The sequence below is a fragment of the Orcinus orca genome, chromosome 12 (genome assembly GCF_937001465.1).
Source record: "Orcinus orca chromosome 12, mOrcOrc1.1, whole genome shotgun sequence".
NCBI classification, from domain to species: Eukaryota; Metazoa; Chordata; class Mammalia; order Artiodactyla; family Delphinidae; genus Orcinus; species Orcinus orca.
Window position 1 is genome coordinate 57,740,886 of NC_064570.1, and position 19,344 is coordinate 57,760,229.

A 19,344-nucleotide genomic window follows, 5' to 3' on the forward strand; every position below is an offset into this window, starting at 1 on the left:
TAAAAAAATAAAAATAATATCAAATATACAGATTGACACTGATGCCCTTAAGTGAAGTATCTTATGGGAGACTTGAAAGGTTGTTGAAAGTAGCAACCTCGCTTAGAAGTTCACTTTTATCACATTGTATCATTTTGCAGTTGAAGTGTACTTAGATAGGTGGATTTTTGGATATTGTCTAGTCTTAACTAGACAAAATGCTTCAGTGCTCCAAAAATTCTCCAAAAATTGCTCCAAATGCAAGGAAACCACTATTTATGAGAGTACTATTAAATCAAGCATACATGTCTACTCCTAATGTTGAGTCTTCATCAGCCAAAATATGAGGCAGAAACAGTGATTAACTAATCAAAGATGATCATTTACAGTGATCAGTATTTAAGTGTGGACTTATATCCCATGTTATTAACGATTTACCTTGTCTGGAAAGTATATTCTGCCTTGAGATAGTAACTAGTGGTAATGTGTAGTCATCATTTATAGAAAATGTTTAAAAATATTATTTGTATTTTACTCTCTTTTTTAACATCTGGTTTTTTTGGTAGCATTATGTGTACATACTACACGTCTGTAATTTATAAACAAATATACATTATGATTGTATATGACAAACTTTATGTGCAGTTAAAGGTTCAAGATTTTGAAAAATACACTCAAGTATACTTGTTCTCTTGTTTTCAGATAGTGCCATCTAGTGCATGTTTAGAATAACTGCTCATTTACTCCTTCACTTCTTTCCAGTTTTGTAATCTTAACCTATTTTCAATCCCTTGTACAATTTTTGTTAATGAAACATCTTAGTTTAACATAACTTCTAAATAGTTATCATCATAATTAATAAATATTTATTGATATATCCAGATAAAAGTCTGCTCTGTCATTCAGTGCTTCAAATAATGTTCTAAAATGATTTAAAACATTTGCATGAAATTTGAAGGTAGAGATCAAAAAACGATAGAAGAAAAGTTTGAAAGAGGAGTGAATACGTTTTTTTAATATGTTTTCCCCCATGGTTTACTATGGAAAATTTCAAACTTCCATTAGAGAGACTAGTATAATGATGACCATGTACCTGTGTGCCCATCACCCCGCTTAAATTACATTCAATTCATGGTGTATTATGTTTCATCTGTTCTCCCCCAACTACATATTATTTTGAAGCAAATCATAAGTACAATTTTCTTTTATTTATAAATATTTCCCAAAGAGAATAATTTTAACATTTTTATGTAACAGGAGTTACATATATAACTGAGTTATTAATTGCCATGTTAGTTCTTTATCCTATGCAGTGTTTACTTGTCTTTTACTTCTCTGTTGTTTCCATAGTTATGGTCCTGGCATCTGTAGTCCTAAATCATAATCTCTTTTCCCATCCCTCTATCTACCTCTAGGATAGGCACAGAGGCTTTAAAGGGTTTAGTTGGAGCAGTTGAGTGTGGTATGAATATGGTTAATACTCTAATTATTTTACTTCTTAAGTTTAAGAACAGTTTGCTATTTCTTTGAGACTACAGTAGTTGATAGTCACATTTTCTCTGTGGAATTGTAAAGGAGAAAGACATTATAACATCATATAGTGAAATATATTATTAAATATGGTCCTGGATATCTGCCTTACTCAGATTTCTTTTGATTCAATGGGAAAAAAGCCTATTACATTGTTAGGTTAATGGTTGACATGTTTTTTGCATTAAAAGTATTATTTTTACAGCATATGGAAGAGAAGGTGTGAAAATGAACTTCATAGATCGTATCTTTATTGGTGAATTAACTAGCACAGTCATGTGTGAAGAATGTGCAAATGTAGGTACTTTGGAATTCACTTCAACATGGAATAGATTATGGTCACATTGTTTTTATTGTTTTCTTTCACATGTAATCATCAGCAGTCATTTATTTTTATTTGTCACACATGACTACATAGTAGTTTTTAAAAGTATTTTAAAAATATATCCTTCACTCCTAGAAAATAAACATAATGTATAATTTTTTTAAGTAAACGTGTTATCTAATTTTTCCTCTTGACACACCTGTGAAGTTCATTTAGCCTATTTTAATATGCTTCAATGTGTTAGCTACTCATTTGGATTGAAAATGAAAGAGAAACTTCTGCGAAGAGAGTAACTATGTTAATATAATTATGTATTGCCCTAAATTGTAATCCCAATAGAAATAATTTAATGTCATAACACAATTTAGGCTGATCTACTTTTTTTTTTTTTGCGGTACGCGGGCCTCTCACCGCTGTGGCCTGTTCCGTTGCGGAGCACAGGCTCCGGACGCGCAGGCTCAGCGGCCATGGCTCACGGGCCCAGCTGCTCCGCGGCATGTGGGATCTTCCCGAACCGGGGCACGAACCCGCGTCCCCTGCATCGGCAGGCGGACTCTCAACCACTGCGCCACCAGGGAAGCCTCTGGCTGATCTACTTTTAAAGTTTACATTTATTTGACTTGTTGGAGTTGTTTTTAAGCAGACTTGACTCATCTTTGAATTTAGTGATAATTTTCATTTTGAATGCCATCTGTACTTTAATAACTTCTTAAAGAATGTATAAATTTTTAGAGGTTTCCAGTTGCTTGGTAAGGAATATTTCTGAAAGCGTGTGACGTATGATAGGTTTCAACTTCTGTCAGATTTTAATCATAAAAGAGTCTTTATGTCCATCTTCCTGTCCCAGATTATGGAGTACATTTCCCCTCTAGTTTTATAAAGTCAGGATTATATATAATATCTCCTTCTAGCCTGTCATACTGAAGCACAGAATGTATCATCATGATATTACGGTTGACCCTTGAACAACATGGGTTTAAACTGCAAGGGCCCACTTATACGCAAATTTTTTTCAATAAATGCTATCAGTACTGCAGTACCACACAATGTGCATTTGGTTGAATCTGCAGATGAGGAACCCTGGATACTGAGCACCAACTGTAAAGTTATACTGTGATTTTTGACAGTTGGGTGGGATGGGGATCAGCATCCCTAAGCCCCGCCTTGTTCAATGGTCAAACCCCACTTAAATTTTTAGTATATTCAATGTAGAAGTTAATTTCTTTTTCACAAGCTAGAGAGTATCTTTTTTTTTTTTTTTTTGCTGTACACGGGTCTCTCACTGTTGTGGCCTCTCCCGTTGCGGAGCACAGGCTCCGGACACGCAGGCTCCGCGGCCATGGCTCCCCGGACCAGGGCACGAACCCGTGTCCCCAGCATCGGCAGGCGGACTCTCAACCACTGCGCCACCAGGGAAGCCCAAGTATCTTTTAAAATAGAATTCTCCTGAAGAATCTACAAAACACAGTCAAGCTCTCTGGCTTTTTTCATGGCTTTTTCTTAACATTTCATATTTTATTTATGTTATGGCCATAATTTCACCAAAAATATGTTTATATCTTCAGTTAATCACTTTTATTAAACACAGTTTATTTTAGTTACTTTATGTATTACAGGTTAGTCATATTAACAGTATTATAAAATTCAGTTGGGTTGCATTTATTGATGTTTTGGGATATCTTGTTTTGATTAACAATATGTATTGCTATACCCAATTAAATTACTGTTGGTTCCAGGAACGTTTTTTAACTTAAGATTTTAGTTGCCTGGGAAGTTTGATTTCTTTAAGACTTTACAAAACTACATTATCTATGTTAGAATTCTAACTGAAGTTCTCAATATGTTTTCTTTTTAAGATCTCCACAGTAAAAGATCCTTTTATTGATATTTCACTTCCTATAATAGAAGAAAGGGTAAGGAGAAAAAAAACTTAAGTCTTTTTGTGAAGGGCATTTATAAATTCATATATTTAGGCATTTGTTGAGTATATTATTAGACATCTGAGCGTCATCACTTTTTATATACAGTAATTGAGTTTGTACAGTGTATGTGATATTGGAGTTTGTATATGTATGCGTAAAGTATGATATAGTTCTTCTTTTATATATATATAAATTTATTTATTTATTTTTGGCTGTGTTGGGTCTTCGTTGCTGTGCACAGGCTTTCTCTAGTTGCGGCAAGCGGGGGCTACTTTTCATTGCAGTGCACAGGCTTCTCATTGCGGTGGCTTCTCTTGTGGCAGAGCACGGGCTCTAGGTGTGCGGGCTTCAGTAGTTGTGGCACACGGGCTCAGTAGTTGTGGCTCGCGGGCTCTGGAGCACAGGCTCAGTAGTTGTGGCTCACGGGCTTAGTTGCTCCGCGGCATGTGGGATCTTCCTGGATCGGAGCTCGAACCCGTGTCCCCTGCATTGGTAGGCGGATTCTCAACCACTGTGCCACCAGGGAAGCCCCTATGATACAGTTCTTATTCTCAAGGAATTTAAACCTTTATGCTTCATATTTTGAGAATTAATGTTTAGGAAATTACATTTCAGATGAATTAGAAATTTTAAAAAGTAGATGATATCCAGAATTTATTTCCTAAAGAAGTTTTGTGTTATATATATGGTATCTAATAGGTTTCAAAACCTGTACTTTTGGGAAGAATGAGTAAATATAGAAGTTTACAGGACACAGATAATGGTGAATACAGTGGCACTATTACTATAGAAAATACTCATCAACCTAGAGCCACCAAGAAGCATTCTTCATCTAAAGATAAGGTAAGATTATATGCATTTGTGAGACATCTGTCTTTTAAAACTTTTTATTAAAAAAAATTTCAAAAGTACACAAAAGTAAGGAAGTATGATAAACTCCCATGTACCCATTTCTCAGCGTCATAGTCATCATCTCACAGCTAACCATGTTTTATCTGTATCTATCCCACATTTTCCTCCTCACCATCCTAGATTATTTTGAAATAAATCCCCAATATATCATATACTTAAATGTATAGCTCTAAAAGATGCTTTTTAAAGACATAACTATTGTATCATTACTGTACCTAAAATATTTAAAACTTCTTAATAGCATAAATATCTAGTCATAATTAAAATTTCTGCAGTTGTCTCATAAAATACTTGTTTTTGCTTTTGAAAGCATATTTGAATTTAGGATCTAAAAAAGATCTATAGATTGCCATGTCTTTTAAATGTCTTTTAATCCACAGATTCCACCTTTTTTTTTTCTTTGCAATTTATTTGTTGAAGTGATCATATCATTTTTTTCAGCAGTCTCTCACATTCCCACATCAATAGTGTTTCATTTTGCATGTTATAATAATTCAGTTTGTATGTTGTGGTAATTCATTTTGCATGCAGTAATTCATCTGCATGTTGTTAAGAGGTGCCTCTGTTCCTTTTGTTTCCTCTCTAAGGCAGTTAGGGACTTATTAGGTTTAAGTTTGATTATTTATTTAATTTTTGGCAAGAAAACTTTTAAGTGGTGGTGTATATTTCCATCATGAGGTGCACATCATGTTTGATGTTTCTCTTTCTGTAATGTTATCAGTCATTGATGACCATTGTCTAGACCCATTATTTCTCTAGGGACATACCTGGTTGATGAATTATGCCGTATACATTTAAAGACATCAATCTGAATTTGCACCTCATTAAAAAAAACTTTTTTACATGATATGATTTGTACTAACTTGGCAAATTGATGTATTACCAGATTTAACTTACTCTGTTAGAAGGTCCTTTAAGGGGCAAGACAACAGAGATTATGCAAAGGTTTACACTTGAAAAGCTTCCTTCATAGCGCTGTTCTACAAAGTCCTGTTCCCTCTCCATGAATAGGTAACCATTATTGTCGGTTTCTTGTGTAAAAGTTTATTTTCAAATTAGAGCTCTTTGTTAGCATATCTTCTATTGATTGTACTTTGGGTAGATTTAGGAAATGGATTTCAGAGGTACTAGAAATAGTATTTTAGAAATTGTCGAATGTTTAAATAAGACTTACTGGCATTTATTTTCAGTAAGGTCACAAGATTCTTTTCTCTGAAAACACTATCAACTTACAGAATCAACTAATTCATGGCAGAAAATGTACAAGAAAATTGTCACCTGGAGAAGATAAAGCTGTTGTCATATACGAGAAAAATGAAAACCTTGAAATGAATAGAGACTCCTCATCGTTTGCAAGCATCGTAAACACTGAGTCGACTCTGACGGAAAGCCCTACCGACGGCAGTGAAAAAGAAGCCAGCCTTTCTGAAAGTAGTGTTGGTGCCGACAGTGAGGCTTCAGAGTCTGAAAGTGCTCCTAAGCAGACTTTGTTGTTGAGATCCAGCAGTGGATACTTTGTGCACACGAATGGACACCTTCGCCATCCATCAGAGAGTGAACCACTCACCAAGGAGGGTGACGGTGGTGATGAGGGAGTGGCTGGAGCTATTTCTGAACTTCATCTGAGCAGCACTGTAACTGGAGATAGGGATTTTGACAGAGAAAATCAGCCACTAAACGTTTCAAATAATTTGTGTTTTTCAGAGGGCAAGCATATGGTGTCTTACAGCCCCCAAAATGCTTTTCAGACCCTTTCTCAGAGCTATATAACCACTTCTAAAGAATGTTCAATTCAGTCCTGTCTCTATCAGTTTACATCTATGGAATTACTAATGGGGAACAACAAGCTTCTGTGTGAGAACTGTACTGAAAAGAAACAGAAGTACCCAAAGGAAACCAGTTCTGCAGGTAAATATTTAGCTTAATTTTTTAAAAGTATTCATGGATTATCTGATAAACAGTGATAGTGGGTTATAGATCCCACAAAGAGGAGCCTAAGAACCTTGTCTGCGTACTTTAGCTGCTTGGAGGCAGGGGTTGTCTTATCATATTTGTACCTCAACACTGAAGACACTGACTGGGCAGAGTAACTTTTCAGTAGATTTTTGTTGAAGTAAATCGAAGGACAGGAAGTATCCATCTCTGCCTCGAAAATGCAAACCCACATAATCTTATTTCAGGGAACTAGCTATCTGAAATCTTTCCAGAAAAAATTTCTGTAAAACTTAAAATTACACTAGTGAGATTAATGTTCTTCATAAATCCCATCAATCTAGTATAAAGTCACATCATAAGATAGAAATTTGAAGATTTTAAGTAACTGTATGTTATAAAGCTAGCAATATAATAACTGTGTTTTGTTGACCAGAGAAAAGTAGAAAAGGGGGATTTGTCAAGTAAGAAATTTCTGGTGTACCTCTAGCCTTGATTAAATGGAGAGAACACTCTGATTACTTAGTGACTAGTTGTTTCAAAATGCAGGTTTTATTATTCAGGTATGATGAGTCTAACAGATAAGGAGACTATTGCCACTGAAAAGATAGTTTATTACTTATAGTTCCCAAGAGGAGGGGGCATGCTAAGCCACGCCACACAGGGCCACAAGGGGAAGCACCAGGGTTGGTCAGGAGACAGAGGGAGCAAGGGGGAAAATGCAGGCAGGAGCCTTTATTGTGGTTTCTAAGGGAAGGAATGGATGCGGCAGGATAGACAGGCTTAGGATTGACTAGTTTTGAAAATTTCAGTGGGCTCTGCAGTATAGGGGCTGTCCTTAGCTGTCTGGTACCTGGCTCTGGTGTGATTAGAGCAGGTGAATAGTGGCCTAGAGTTATTAGAGCTCAATAAAGGAGGTGGTTGGGATATGGGTTTTGGATTGGTTGTTTTGCATATGAAAGGCACACTTAAGTTGTTTAGTATCTAGGAATTAGCTAGATCTGGGAAAGGCCCTTTCCAGTGTCAGCAAGGCTCCAGATGTCAAAGCATCAGAATAAAGACATGATTAATACATTAGTAATTAAAGAAATGTCTATATGGGAGAGGAAGAAATGCCAGCTTACATTAATCCAAGTTAAATATGCAATTAGCCATATTCAAATCCTATCACAAGTCTTTTCTAACAACCTCTTATTGAAATGACCCATCACTCCCATGATACATGATCTCTTTTCACTGCAATGAGTAATGACCCAGTTTTTTCAACTACAGGTGTGTTTCTGTTGTTCTTTGACTGGCGGGCATTGACATAAGTCACTACTGGTCTATTTGCTTTCCAGTTTCCAAAGTTATATTGCAAGTGTCACCTCCCCTATTCTTTCTCCTTATAAGTGTGTGCCTTAAAAAATACTCCCTTTCATATTAGTGGAGTTTGGGGAACGAGTAGAGGCTCCCTGTAATCAGAGGTCTAATTTCTTTTTTAACATTTTTGAAAATGTGGTATGATGCTTCTATTTAAATATTTACTGTATTATAGGGTAGATAATGTATAAGATGGAAATTTACAAGTAACTTTGTTATCTTGTATTTTATGCAGAAAAGAAAGCAGGAGGGGTTTATACTAACGCCAGGAAGCAATTGCTCATTTCTGCTGTTCCAGCTATCCTAATTCTCCATCTTAAAAGATTTCATCAGGTAAATTCCCTTTAGTAACACTATACAAATTTTCATCATATGTTTTGCAGAACCCTAAGTCTTGTTAATTACTGTCAAGGATTAGACAGTAATTTATTGAATTTAAAAATTTGTCATACGAGGGACTTCCCTGGTGGTCCAGTGGTTAAGACTTCGTGCTCCCAAGGCAGGGGGCCTGGGTTCCATCCCCGGTCAGGGAACTAAGAGTCCACATACCGCAACTAAAGATTGCACATGCCGCCGCAACAGAGACTTGGTGCAGCCAAATAAATAAATATTAAAAAAAAATTTTGTCATATAAGATTTATTGCTTTTTCATCCATAATAGCTTACAAGACTTTTCTAAATAAGATTGTTTAATTCACAATATTTGAAGATTTAGGTGGTCGGAACCTCAGTGGCATGCGTGCGTGTGCACGCACGTGTGTGTGTGAATGGAAAATAAGATTTATTAAGAACCCTTAGAAGCAGAGAAATAACAAGGTGCACATAACTTTCTGAGCTTTCATTCCAATGAGAGTTGTACGTGGGCTGGGTGTGGTTGGCTGGGACCAATTGCAAAAAGGGCTGCAAGGCAGGCCCCACTCTTGTAGGACTAATGGGAGAGAACCTAAATATAATGTGTCAAGTTTTTATCTAATTGTTTATAGTTTTAATTCAATGTCTTGTCTCTCTCTCTGTTTTTTTTTTTTTTTTTTTTTGCATTTGATAAAACGATTTTAAAGTTTCTCTGGAAGAAACTTTAATAATTAAAACAGTATGGTCAGAATTGTCAATAAATAAAATTTGAGTATAATTTAAAGCTCTTTTGTTATGATACAGGATGAATCTCAAATCAGTTGGGGAAGAGGCTAGATTACTCAGTAAAGGACTTATGAAAGATGGGTGTTTGAAGAAATAAAAATTTAGAGCTTCCTTCCAGACCATATATATCAATACTATTTTCAGATAAATGTTTTTTAATTGTATGAAACAAATTATCAAAAGACTAGAAGAAAACTTGATGAAAATTATTAACCTGACCTCTGTGTGAAAGATTTTCTAAGTATAAAACCCTTGAAAGAAATCTCAAGGGAAGAGATTGAAAGCTTTGAGTATATATTTGCAACATTTCAGGTGGGCCACAGATGGGCGGGAAGAGATTTTTCTCTATACCCCCATCCCTATCCATGGAAATTCGATTAAGTTCTTGATTTTCTATAGCCAACATTACAGAAACCCAGTGGAAATGAAATGGCCATGGAGAGCAGAAGCAGATGTATTGAGTCTCATTACATCAGAATGTGAAATAGAAGGTGTATATCTGAGTGACTCTGTGTGAATGACATAGGGTCATGCCAGATCTGAGAATGATGTAGCACAGTTATTTTATATTTGGTACTTGCATCCCTTTTAAGAACAACTTACAGAAAGAATTCATGCCCTTAAATGGAGATTTTTATAGATATCTCGGTCCCTTCTTGTTCTCAGGCTAAATGTAATGTCTGCAAAGCCACGTTCTCATTCTCTGGGACTGTGAATTTTACGGATCAGATTCTCTAAGCAATGTCTTTGCTTCTAGTTTTTCAGTGTCCCTGAAAACCTGTTTCCCTTTAGTAACTTTAGAGTTGTATATCAGAAACATCCACAACACTGAAAGGCAAATCTCAACAAGACAGAGCTCTTTGTCATAAATATGGCAAATGATTAATATTGTAAGTATGTAAAGAGCTCTTAAAGATCAATAAGAAAAATATCAAGACTCTAATATGTAAAATGGTAAAGAACATGAATTGACAGTTCATAGAAGAAGTAAAAATTCCAAGAAAGTATGAAAGGTCCACTCTTTCCAGCAAAACAAATGCAAAATAAAATGGCAGTGAGATTCCTTTTTCAGCCTGTCCAAATTGGCAAAGATTATAATAGTGTTGATAGAAGTCTCTTCTAATAAGGGGTAATTTCTCAATAGCAAAGTACCGTCTGGGGAGGACACATTAGCCTGAAATCATCTCAGACAATGCTGGTACCAGCTGCTTATAGAGGTCACCTGATGAGAAGAAAGGAGGCAAACAAATTAAATACATATTAAATAATTATTCCAGACATATGACTTCATAATTTCATGTCTGATATCATGTTAAGACTTCTAAAGATTACTTGAAAATACAAATCACTATGTGGCTATATTTTGGTCAAAAAATAAGTTTTGTTTTGTTTTTTTTCTTTAAAGGTAAGAAATAGGCAACAGAACTGTAGTAAAAGTTATGTGATTAGTATGCAAATAAAATGACTAGTGGTTGAAGTAAGTCATGAAAGCTTTGCATAAAAGGTTGCATCTGTTAATTTTGTCTACCCAAACAACTCAGATTTAAGTATCTTTTTATTCCAAGAGAGTCTGTTTCTATTTGTGGGTTTCTTATCCAATATCTTCGGTGGTCTATCAGCAAATTTTTATCATTACTTAAATGCAAAGTGTACATTTTTCAAGGCCTGCCTTTGGAAACTAAAAGTAGGAAAGAAATAGAGCTTGCTTAACAACATGAATATTCATTTTGATTTATATAATATGTAATGTTTACTTTTACTGTTAAAATGATTTGAGTGTTCAGATTTTTCTCTTTTTAATGAATGAATGTCACTGAATTTTAGAACTGAAGGGACCTAATATAATCCATTTATACCCGTTTTCTGCCTTGATCTAGATGAGGTTGTCTTGAGTCAAGACAACGGTTAACCAGTCGTTGAGTTAGGCCTAGAACACCAGACTCCTGACTCTTCAGTTGAGTACATTTTTATGATAGCATATGTATCAGTAGCTGAGCTTTTATCACATTGAATTTATTTTCCCGTAAGTGTTGAAAGGCACAGTGAAAGCGATTATTTTCATATTGTTTGTGGTAAAAATACCCATGTAAATGAATGATCTTTGCAATAACAGTTTATGAAACCTAATTGAGAACTTAGTCATATATCAGTTTTGGACTGTTCATTAGTCATATTTTATATCTATGAAAAAAGGTCAAGGATTCCTCTTTTTTTTTTTCTTTGCGGTACGCGGGCCTCTCACCGTTGTGGCCTCTCCCGCTGCGGAGCACAGGCTCCGGACGCGCAGGCCCAGCGGCCATGGCTCACGGGCCCAGCCGCTCCGCGGCATGTGGGATTCGCCCGGACCGGGGCACAAACCCGCGTCCCCTACATCGGCAGGCGGACTCTCAACCACTGCGCCACCAGGGAAGCCCTAGGATTCCTCTTTTGGTTTTAATTAACAAACGCAATGATCTAGATTAAGTTTGTTACATTAAGAAAATTTTTTGTTGTTGTTGTTTTTTGAGGCTGGCCTGAGTCTTCGCAAAGTAAACAGACACGTAGATTTCCCACTGACGCTTGACTTAGCACCATTCTGTTCTGCTACTTGTAAGGTATAGTATATTATTAAGATATTTAATTGTCATGCAAATAATATGCTTCAAAATAGCCTATGTATTGTTTATTAGGCCATGTCTTCCTCTCTCCTCCCACCTTCTCTCTCTCTCCCCCTCCTTCCCTCCCTTTCTTCTTTCCATCCAACATTTAACACACTATCACTTTTGTCTTTTGGGAGATAGAATAAGTTGAAAAGATGCATAAAGCACGAGTGAGGCACGATGTTCATGAAGATCAGAGCTGCTTGTAAATGCTACTAGAATCAGGTAGCTGCTGAGAGAAGTAAGCAGATTTTGTGCCCTCCCCTGTTCCTTGTGAATGTTGTGCTTAATTGACAGTAGTTTTAGCAGTTGAAGAGTTCTTTATCTTTTGTAAATCGATATACTAGTGCATTGTTTTTCATGCCATTTCATGTACACTACTGAGAATAGTGTACTTGTGAACTGAGTATGATACTTTACAATTACTAATACTTTAATACTTAGATATAGAAAGCAAATTGGTTTATAATTGCTCGTACTTGTATGTAAGAACTCTGTAGGTGAAATTGATGACTTTGCTTTCCGTGAGGGAACTACACAGTTCTAGGGTAACTAACATGTTGTCCTGCTCACAATTACTGGTTAGCAGTCTAGGATTTGTGGTACATAAACTTACTGAACTTAATACTTTCAATACATTGATCAATCAAAGCGAAATATCTTAAATGCAATTTTTCAGTGAATCCAATTCATCTGCTATGGAATACTAGCACTATCTGTCAATTATTCACATTCAGTATTCACAGAATTTGATAGTATGGTAAACAAAATATCTAGCAAGCTCTGTATTAAACTTACAAAAACATATTTTTTAGAAGTACCTATTATGGAGAATTTCCAACGTACATCAAAGTAGACAGAACAGTACAATGAACCTCAAGCACACATCACACAAACCTTAGATATATGGCCAGTCCTGCCCCATGCACGTGCTCATCTACTTCCTCCTCTTATATTATTATTTTTTCTCTTATGTTATTTTGAAGCAGGTATCAGACATCATTTCATTCATAAATCTTTTCCTATACGTGTCTCTAAAAGATAAGAATCACCCCCACCTTTTTAAATGTAACCACAATACCACTTTCACACTAAAAAAATTAACAATTTTTTTCATATCATCTAGTGTATATATTTCCAGTTGTCTAATAAATGAAATTTTCAAAATGAATTAGTATCAAAGTAAGGACTACACATCATGATTGAAAAATATCTTTTAGTCCCTTTTAATATACAGTGTCCCGTTCCTATCTCTGCCCCTTGCAATTTATTTGTTGAAGAAACTGGATCATTTTTCTGGTAGTTTCCTATAGTTTAGATTTTGATGATTATTCCTCTATCCTCTTTATTTCCTACAGATAGGTAGTTGGATCAAGAGAGGCTTGAACAGATTCAGGTTTGATATTCCTCCCACTCCCGGTAAGGTTATTTCATAGGGAGTGTTCTGTTCTTTCATCAGGTGGCACATAAATGCCAGTTACCTTTCTGTGATATTAGCAACCAGCGTTGCTCAGTGAGTTCATTAAGAATTACAGAATGGTAATCCTGTTATTCTTTCTTCATTTATTTGCTAGAATACTTCTATATAAAGAGAAATTCCTTTCATCTATTTAGTTATCTTATGGTATAGTTCTTATAGAAAAGACAGGGTAAATGCTCAGTTCTCTCCCCGTCCCCCTTTTAAACCAGTTTTCAGAATAATGAATTAATTCACTGTCATCCTCAAACTGCGATCAGTTAATTTATCATTATGAATTCATGGATTTAAACACATTAATAATATTTCAATTTACTGCACTTTTAATTCGTGGTCTAATACGTTAGTCTAATGGGTCTGTTGTTGGCTACTGAGAGCCACTTCAAGTTGGCTCCTGGGTTCTTTTGACATGACCCTTGTGGTTGCTCTCTGAGTGATTATGCCACCAACTGGATATTCATTTGCTTAATTTTTAAATTTTCATTTTTAGGGATTGTTACTTATATTTAAAAATTTTGTTTAATAATTACATAAAATATTTACGTAGTTCCAAAGTCAAATGTATAAAACAAGGTAAATTCAAACAAGTGTAGTTTTTCTCCATGTCTGTTCTACTTGTTTCTTTCCTCCCTTTATAGATAACCATTTTTTCAAATTATTGTTTATTCATCTATTATTTTTTTAAATGTAAACAAATAGGTATATATATCTGCATCTCACCTCTTTAATAATAATAGCTTACAATATGTATCCTTTTTTCTACCTTATTCTTAACATTGTATCCTGGAGATTATTTCATAGCAATATTTAGAGATAGTCTGCCCTCCATTTTTCAAATAGCATAGTACTCTATTGTATGGATGCATTATAGTTTATTCAACCAGTCCCCAATTTATGGACATTTGAGTCTACTCCAGTTTTTTGATATTACAGATAATCCTGCAATCACTAGTATGGTACATGTCTTTTTACATATTGCTCATGTTCCTGTGAGATAGAATCCTAGAAAAAGGATCAATAAATCCAAGAGTAATACCTGTGTAACTTAGCTAGATAACGTGAAATATCCCTGAATAGGGGTGTACCCCTTTGCGTTCCCATATGACAGCATTCTTTTCCCTACAGCCCAGCCAATAGAGAATGTTGTCAAGCTTTTTCATTTTGCTGGTCTAATACAGGTGGGAACGTATGCCAGTGTAGTTTTAATATGCATTGCTCTTATTTTAAGTACGACTTGCATTTGGCTTAATTTTCCTTATAATAAGAGTTCACTAAATATTACTAATTAATTTGAGGTTTTTTTCTTTGTCTAAAAGAATGTAAGTGTGGGAGATAAAGTTCTCTATGGTCTCTATGGCGTGGTGGAACATAGTGGCTCAATGAGAGGAGGCCACTACACCGCTTACGTGAAAGTGAGAACACCCTCCAGGAAATTACTGGAACATATCACTGGAAAGAAAAATGTACCTGGTATGCCATCCTAAATTTATTTTATTCTTAAAAACAAATGAATTCATTCTTCCTTTTCTGGAAGAGGTAAGTTCTTTCATGGATACTTCAAGTGGATTCACTTTAAGTGAGGAAAACCTTTAAGAGTACCTAGATAATCTTAAATATCATAAAACTGTACCCTTCAGGTCATGTGAAGTGACACCCAGTTTTTCAAGGTGTTAAGTCATTGTGTATTGCAGTGGAATAGCATTTTATTTAACCATACCAATAGTTTTTAAAGACATACCAGGTCCTCAGACTAGAGTTGGAGTTGAAAATTTGCTTCAGCAAACTAACTGTGTATTTTCTTCCTTCTCTTTTAGTGCAGATGCCCTTTTCCTTGAATAAATAAATATTCATAAGACTATCTAATATTTCACTAGATATTTAGAGTAAATGATACTAATATTAACGCTTTGAAAGAGTTCATTTTGGAAGATGTTTAACCCAAGAAGAAACAGCCTTATGCAATAAAGTGTAGCATTAGAGTTTGTGATAAATGTGTTGTCTTTAATGTAAAGTCAGAACATACTTATTGTAAAATTATATTTCTTTTTGTTTTGTTAGGTTTGAAAGAACCTGATAGTGAATCAGCAGGCCAGTGGGTCCATGTTAGTGACACTTACGTGCAGGTGGTTCCAGAATCGAGAGCACTTAGCGCACAAGCGTACCTTCTTTTTTATGAAAGAATATTATAATTATTTGTTAATTGTTAATGGTAATGGTTATTTAGATCACTTTTATTTAAATGCTGCAGCGACAACCATTATATGCAATGTGTCTTTGTAGTCTTTTCTGTAGGAATGGCATGTCCCTCAAATGCTCCTGGACATGTTTACCATTTTGGTGAATCCTTTTAAAGTAAATTAAATTTACTAAAGCTTTCAAAATCATATTCTTAAAATAAATGTAAGCACATGTTTTTAAAAACATATTTGTCCTGGCAAAAAAAAAAACACAGAATTTTACAGTAGTAGAGGAAACTCCTTTATAATGTGGCTTATTACTACAAGCATTCAGAAATGATGCTGGCTAAGTCAAATCATTCCTTTAAAACAGTGTTTCCCAAATGTGAGTCAATACCACCTTTCTGTTTTCATATATATATGTATATATATCTCCTATGCCATTGTTTACTTATTATTTTTAAGCTTTTTAAGGCTTTTTAAGCCTATTTTTAGCCTTTTTAAGCCGTAGTCTTATTTTGAGCATATTCTACATTTTATGTGCTAGTTACATTTTTTTCTAAGAAACATTAAAATAAATATATAACTAAAGAAAAATTGCTCATTCATGTAGCACTTCACTAAAACTCATCTCAGGGCTATCCAGTGGTATATTACACTGCTGTGTGGGACACATTGCTATAACATATACTTACACAATTGGCATACTGACCTTGTCATATTTTGTATGATTCAACCATATAAAAAGGTACCACTGTAGCTTCAGTAATATGGATTTACAAATAATATACTGGTTAGCTTATTGCTTTGAGGTTTTGAGAACTGGAAAAATACTGAAATATTTTATCAACATATTATTTGCAGCCTATTCGTGATGGAGTTGAGAATAATTTGCAAGTGATTAGCCAGTCAAAATATATTTATAGATAATTGTTACATGCAGAATTGGTAAATAGAAGTTGTTAATCCATATGGGACCATAGGATACCTTTGAAATGTAAATTACCAAATCATATTTGTAAATGATAGAGAATTATATTCTTATTATGCTTAATAGGAAAATGTAATACATTTTCTAGTTCTGTAGATCAGTAAATATTAATCATAGTTTTGGGGTTTTGAGATCACCTTTTATCTTCAGCAAGCATCATCAGTAAGTTCAAATAGGTTTAGTTTTTATTTTAATGGAGCATAAAGTTGGCATTTTGGATTTTCTTTTAAAATAATTAATAGCAAACATATGGTAGTTTTTCCCCCCTAGAAAACAAATTATTAAGCTGTCAAAACTTGGCATGAAAATGTTACCATTACTTAGGCTTAAATTTTAAAAAAATGACTACTTTGGTGTTACATTATTAAAGCAAAACACATAACTGCATGCTTCAAGCATCCTAATCATTAGGGCTAACGAATGATAGTACAGGCAGATGCTGGGTAAGTGCCTGGTCCTAGTTCATTCTCCTCTTGTTAAGGAAGGATAAGAATAATGGCTGTAGTTAATGTGTGGAAATATTTCATGAAGACTCTCACCCTTCTTAATATTTAAGTATATGTAATATTATCAAGGTTACCAGTGCCGCCTTTTGATATATGGATGAATGGAATTGTGATTAGTGTTAAAGATGGTAATAATATACGAAATTCAGAGCTGAAAAATGTCATTGCATAAATTGTATTTTCAAGCTGCTGAAATTTCAATAATAGTGGTTTTCTTGATTTTTAACAGTGAAATGATGGAGAAATGTATCTTTATAAGTTAAGCTGTAAACTCAGGTTGTGTCATGTAAAAGGTAAACAGTGTTTAAAGTGTTTTCTGTTTAATTGTAATGCGTTAACATTGAAGACTTCAGTACCAGAGCAGTGAAATTTTTTGAAAACTATTAGTTAATCCTCTTTATTCAAGTCAACCGTCTTGGTAATGACAATTACCATCCCCTCCCCCAAATGTAAATATTAAATTGTCTCATTTTTCTCCTAGAAAAGATACCATTAAGAGGCATGCACTTTTCATTGGATGGTCACCTGCTTCTTATTTCATTGATAGATGGATAGATGAAAGAGAGAGAGAGAGAGAGAGAGAAAGAAAGAAAGAAAGAGGGAAAGGAAGAAAGAGGGAAAGGAAGCAAGAAAGGAGGGAAAGAAACAAGACCATTCTTTTCTGTTGCCTCTTGGCTTCTCCCTTACAGAGTTAAGTAGAGATGGTAAGTGATAAGTGAGGACAAGAATCAAGGAAAGTGCCTAGTTCCTCTTTTCATTGGATGCCAGGAAACGAACTAGTGCTAAATTTATCAAATTAGGAGTTCTTTTAAGCTTTATTCCGAATACCAGTTAAGACTGATTTTTCATTAAGTGAGTGATACATTGTAGCTTCAGAACATTACCTCAGTACTCAAATACCACAGTAGTTTTTATGCTTAACTTCACATTTATTCATTAAGTATATATTTATTGAACATCTACTAAGGGTCAGGCCCTGGGCTGACACTGTTTTAACATGTTTTAAAATGAAGAGGCCTATGTAAGTTTTAGACATTATTCTAGAAGTAATAAGATACTTTTATTTTCATTTCCACAGTGTTAAATGAGTTAATTCTGAAATCTGTTTTTTTATGGCCTAAAGTTTATGAATGCTTTGCTTGTCCAGGTCTGCTGGTAATGGAATAAATTTGATTTTGAGATCTAAGACTTTCCTAAAGATAGCTTTTGTAATAGAGAAAGTATGTTAAGTTACACATGGATCTACATTTAAATTTTTGTTTTTATTTTGAATATTTCCAAAGCACATTTGCAGGGGTACTGAATTGTGAGCTACTTTAGTAACAGTGGCTTCCAGATGACCTCAGGAAACAGTACAAATCAGTGAGAATGTTTACAGATCTTCAAAAAAACTACTCTAGTGTTTGGCGAAATGAATTTAAGAAGTAAAACAGGAGTTTAACTAGCTTTATTTAGAAACTGGTTTATATCTAACCTCGGGTTCCCCTAGTTTTTCCATGTTTAAAATGATACATTTTTGACTATATGCCAATTATGTGAATATTTTTGACATAACCAAATGTATGTTTATATTTAAGATTTTGTCATTTAATGTTTTTAAAACTGATGTGAAGGCCACCTTTTTGAGTGGCCAGGGAGAGTGGTGTCAGTTCTAAGAGCAGTTGATACCTGTTTTCTTATTGTAAATGTGCCAACAAAACTATTTTACTATGATACGTATTTAAGAGCTCTTAGTTCGCATGTTTGACTTTAGTCAATGATCTTATATGATATCTGAATAAAATTTCCTGAGGATTAAGCTGTGAAATATATCACCTTCATCTAATTTTTGAGGTATAAAATAGTATCTTGCCTACTTTTATTAAATTCATACTCATAATTTGTCTGCGTGCTACCTGAAAAAATAAGCCTAAACCAGATATGTTATGTGCAATAAAAGTGATTCTTTATATATTATCTGCTGCATTAAGAAAGACTATTTTTAGATATTTAAAATGTTCTGGTTCATGTAGAAATCCATCAATTCAAATCTATTTAAAAGATAGATGACTATATTTTTAAATTTTGAGTAATAATTGATTATATATCATTCCTACCATTTTATCTTTTTTTTGGCAGTGTTTTTGGAAAATAGCTATGTAACTTATGGAGTATTATTTTGATGTTACTGTATAAACATGCATAAAATATTAAATTCATATTTACTTTATGTTTCAAGATTGGTCCTGGAGTTTTTTTCAATGCACATTATTGACAGAATATTTTGTGTACAAACACTGTATTTGCTTACTTAGTTATATTCAAAATATCCTTCCTATTTCAGAAGTTTATTGTTTCCAAATAAAATATCTCATGGGCCTCTTTCATTCAGATTTCAGTGTCTGCCAAGGGTGAGTCTTCATCCTTTCAGATGTTTCTTTGAGTTTTTTAGGCAAGATAATTCATTAGGAAACAT

At 34.4% G+C, this 19,344-nt stretch overlaps 1 protein-coding gene across 9 annotated transcripts in view; it reads left to right on the forward strand.

The window, feature by feature from the left end:
* The window catches only part of USP45 (ubiquitin specific peptidase 45), a 65,463-nt gene extending 46,357 nt beyond the window's left edge, over window positions 1–19,106 (forward strand). For 5 of the 9 annotated variants that reach the window (XM_049695134.1, XM_033418765.2, XM_049695135.1 and 2 more), the window contains 8 exons: window positions 1,715–1,806; window positions 3,691–3,747; window positions 4,456–4,599; window positions 5,904–6,576; window positions 8,198–8,295; window positions 11,607–11,693; window positions 14,532–14,685; window positions 15,274–19,106. In XM_049695134.1, the coding sequence (XP_049551091.1) occupies window positions 1,715–1,806; window positions 3,691–3,747; window positions 4,456–4,599; window positions 5,904–6,576; window positions 8,198–8,295; window positions 11,607–11,693; window positions 14,532–14,685; window positions 15,274–15,404 (1,436 nt within the window). In that variant the 3' untranslated portion in view covers window positions 15,405–19,106. Of the gene's footprint in view, window positions 1–1,714; window positions 1,807–3,690; window positions 3,748–4,455; window positions 4,600–5,858; window positions 6,577–8,197; window positions 8,296–11,606; window positions 11,694–14,531; window positions 14,686–15,273 lie in introns of those variants that run through there. The other 4 variants (XM_033418772.1, XM_033418771.2, XM_033418773.2 and 1 more) reach the window with 4 other exon arrangements.
* Window positions 19,107–19,344: the final 238 nt, after the last annotated feature.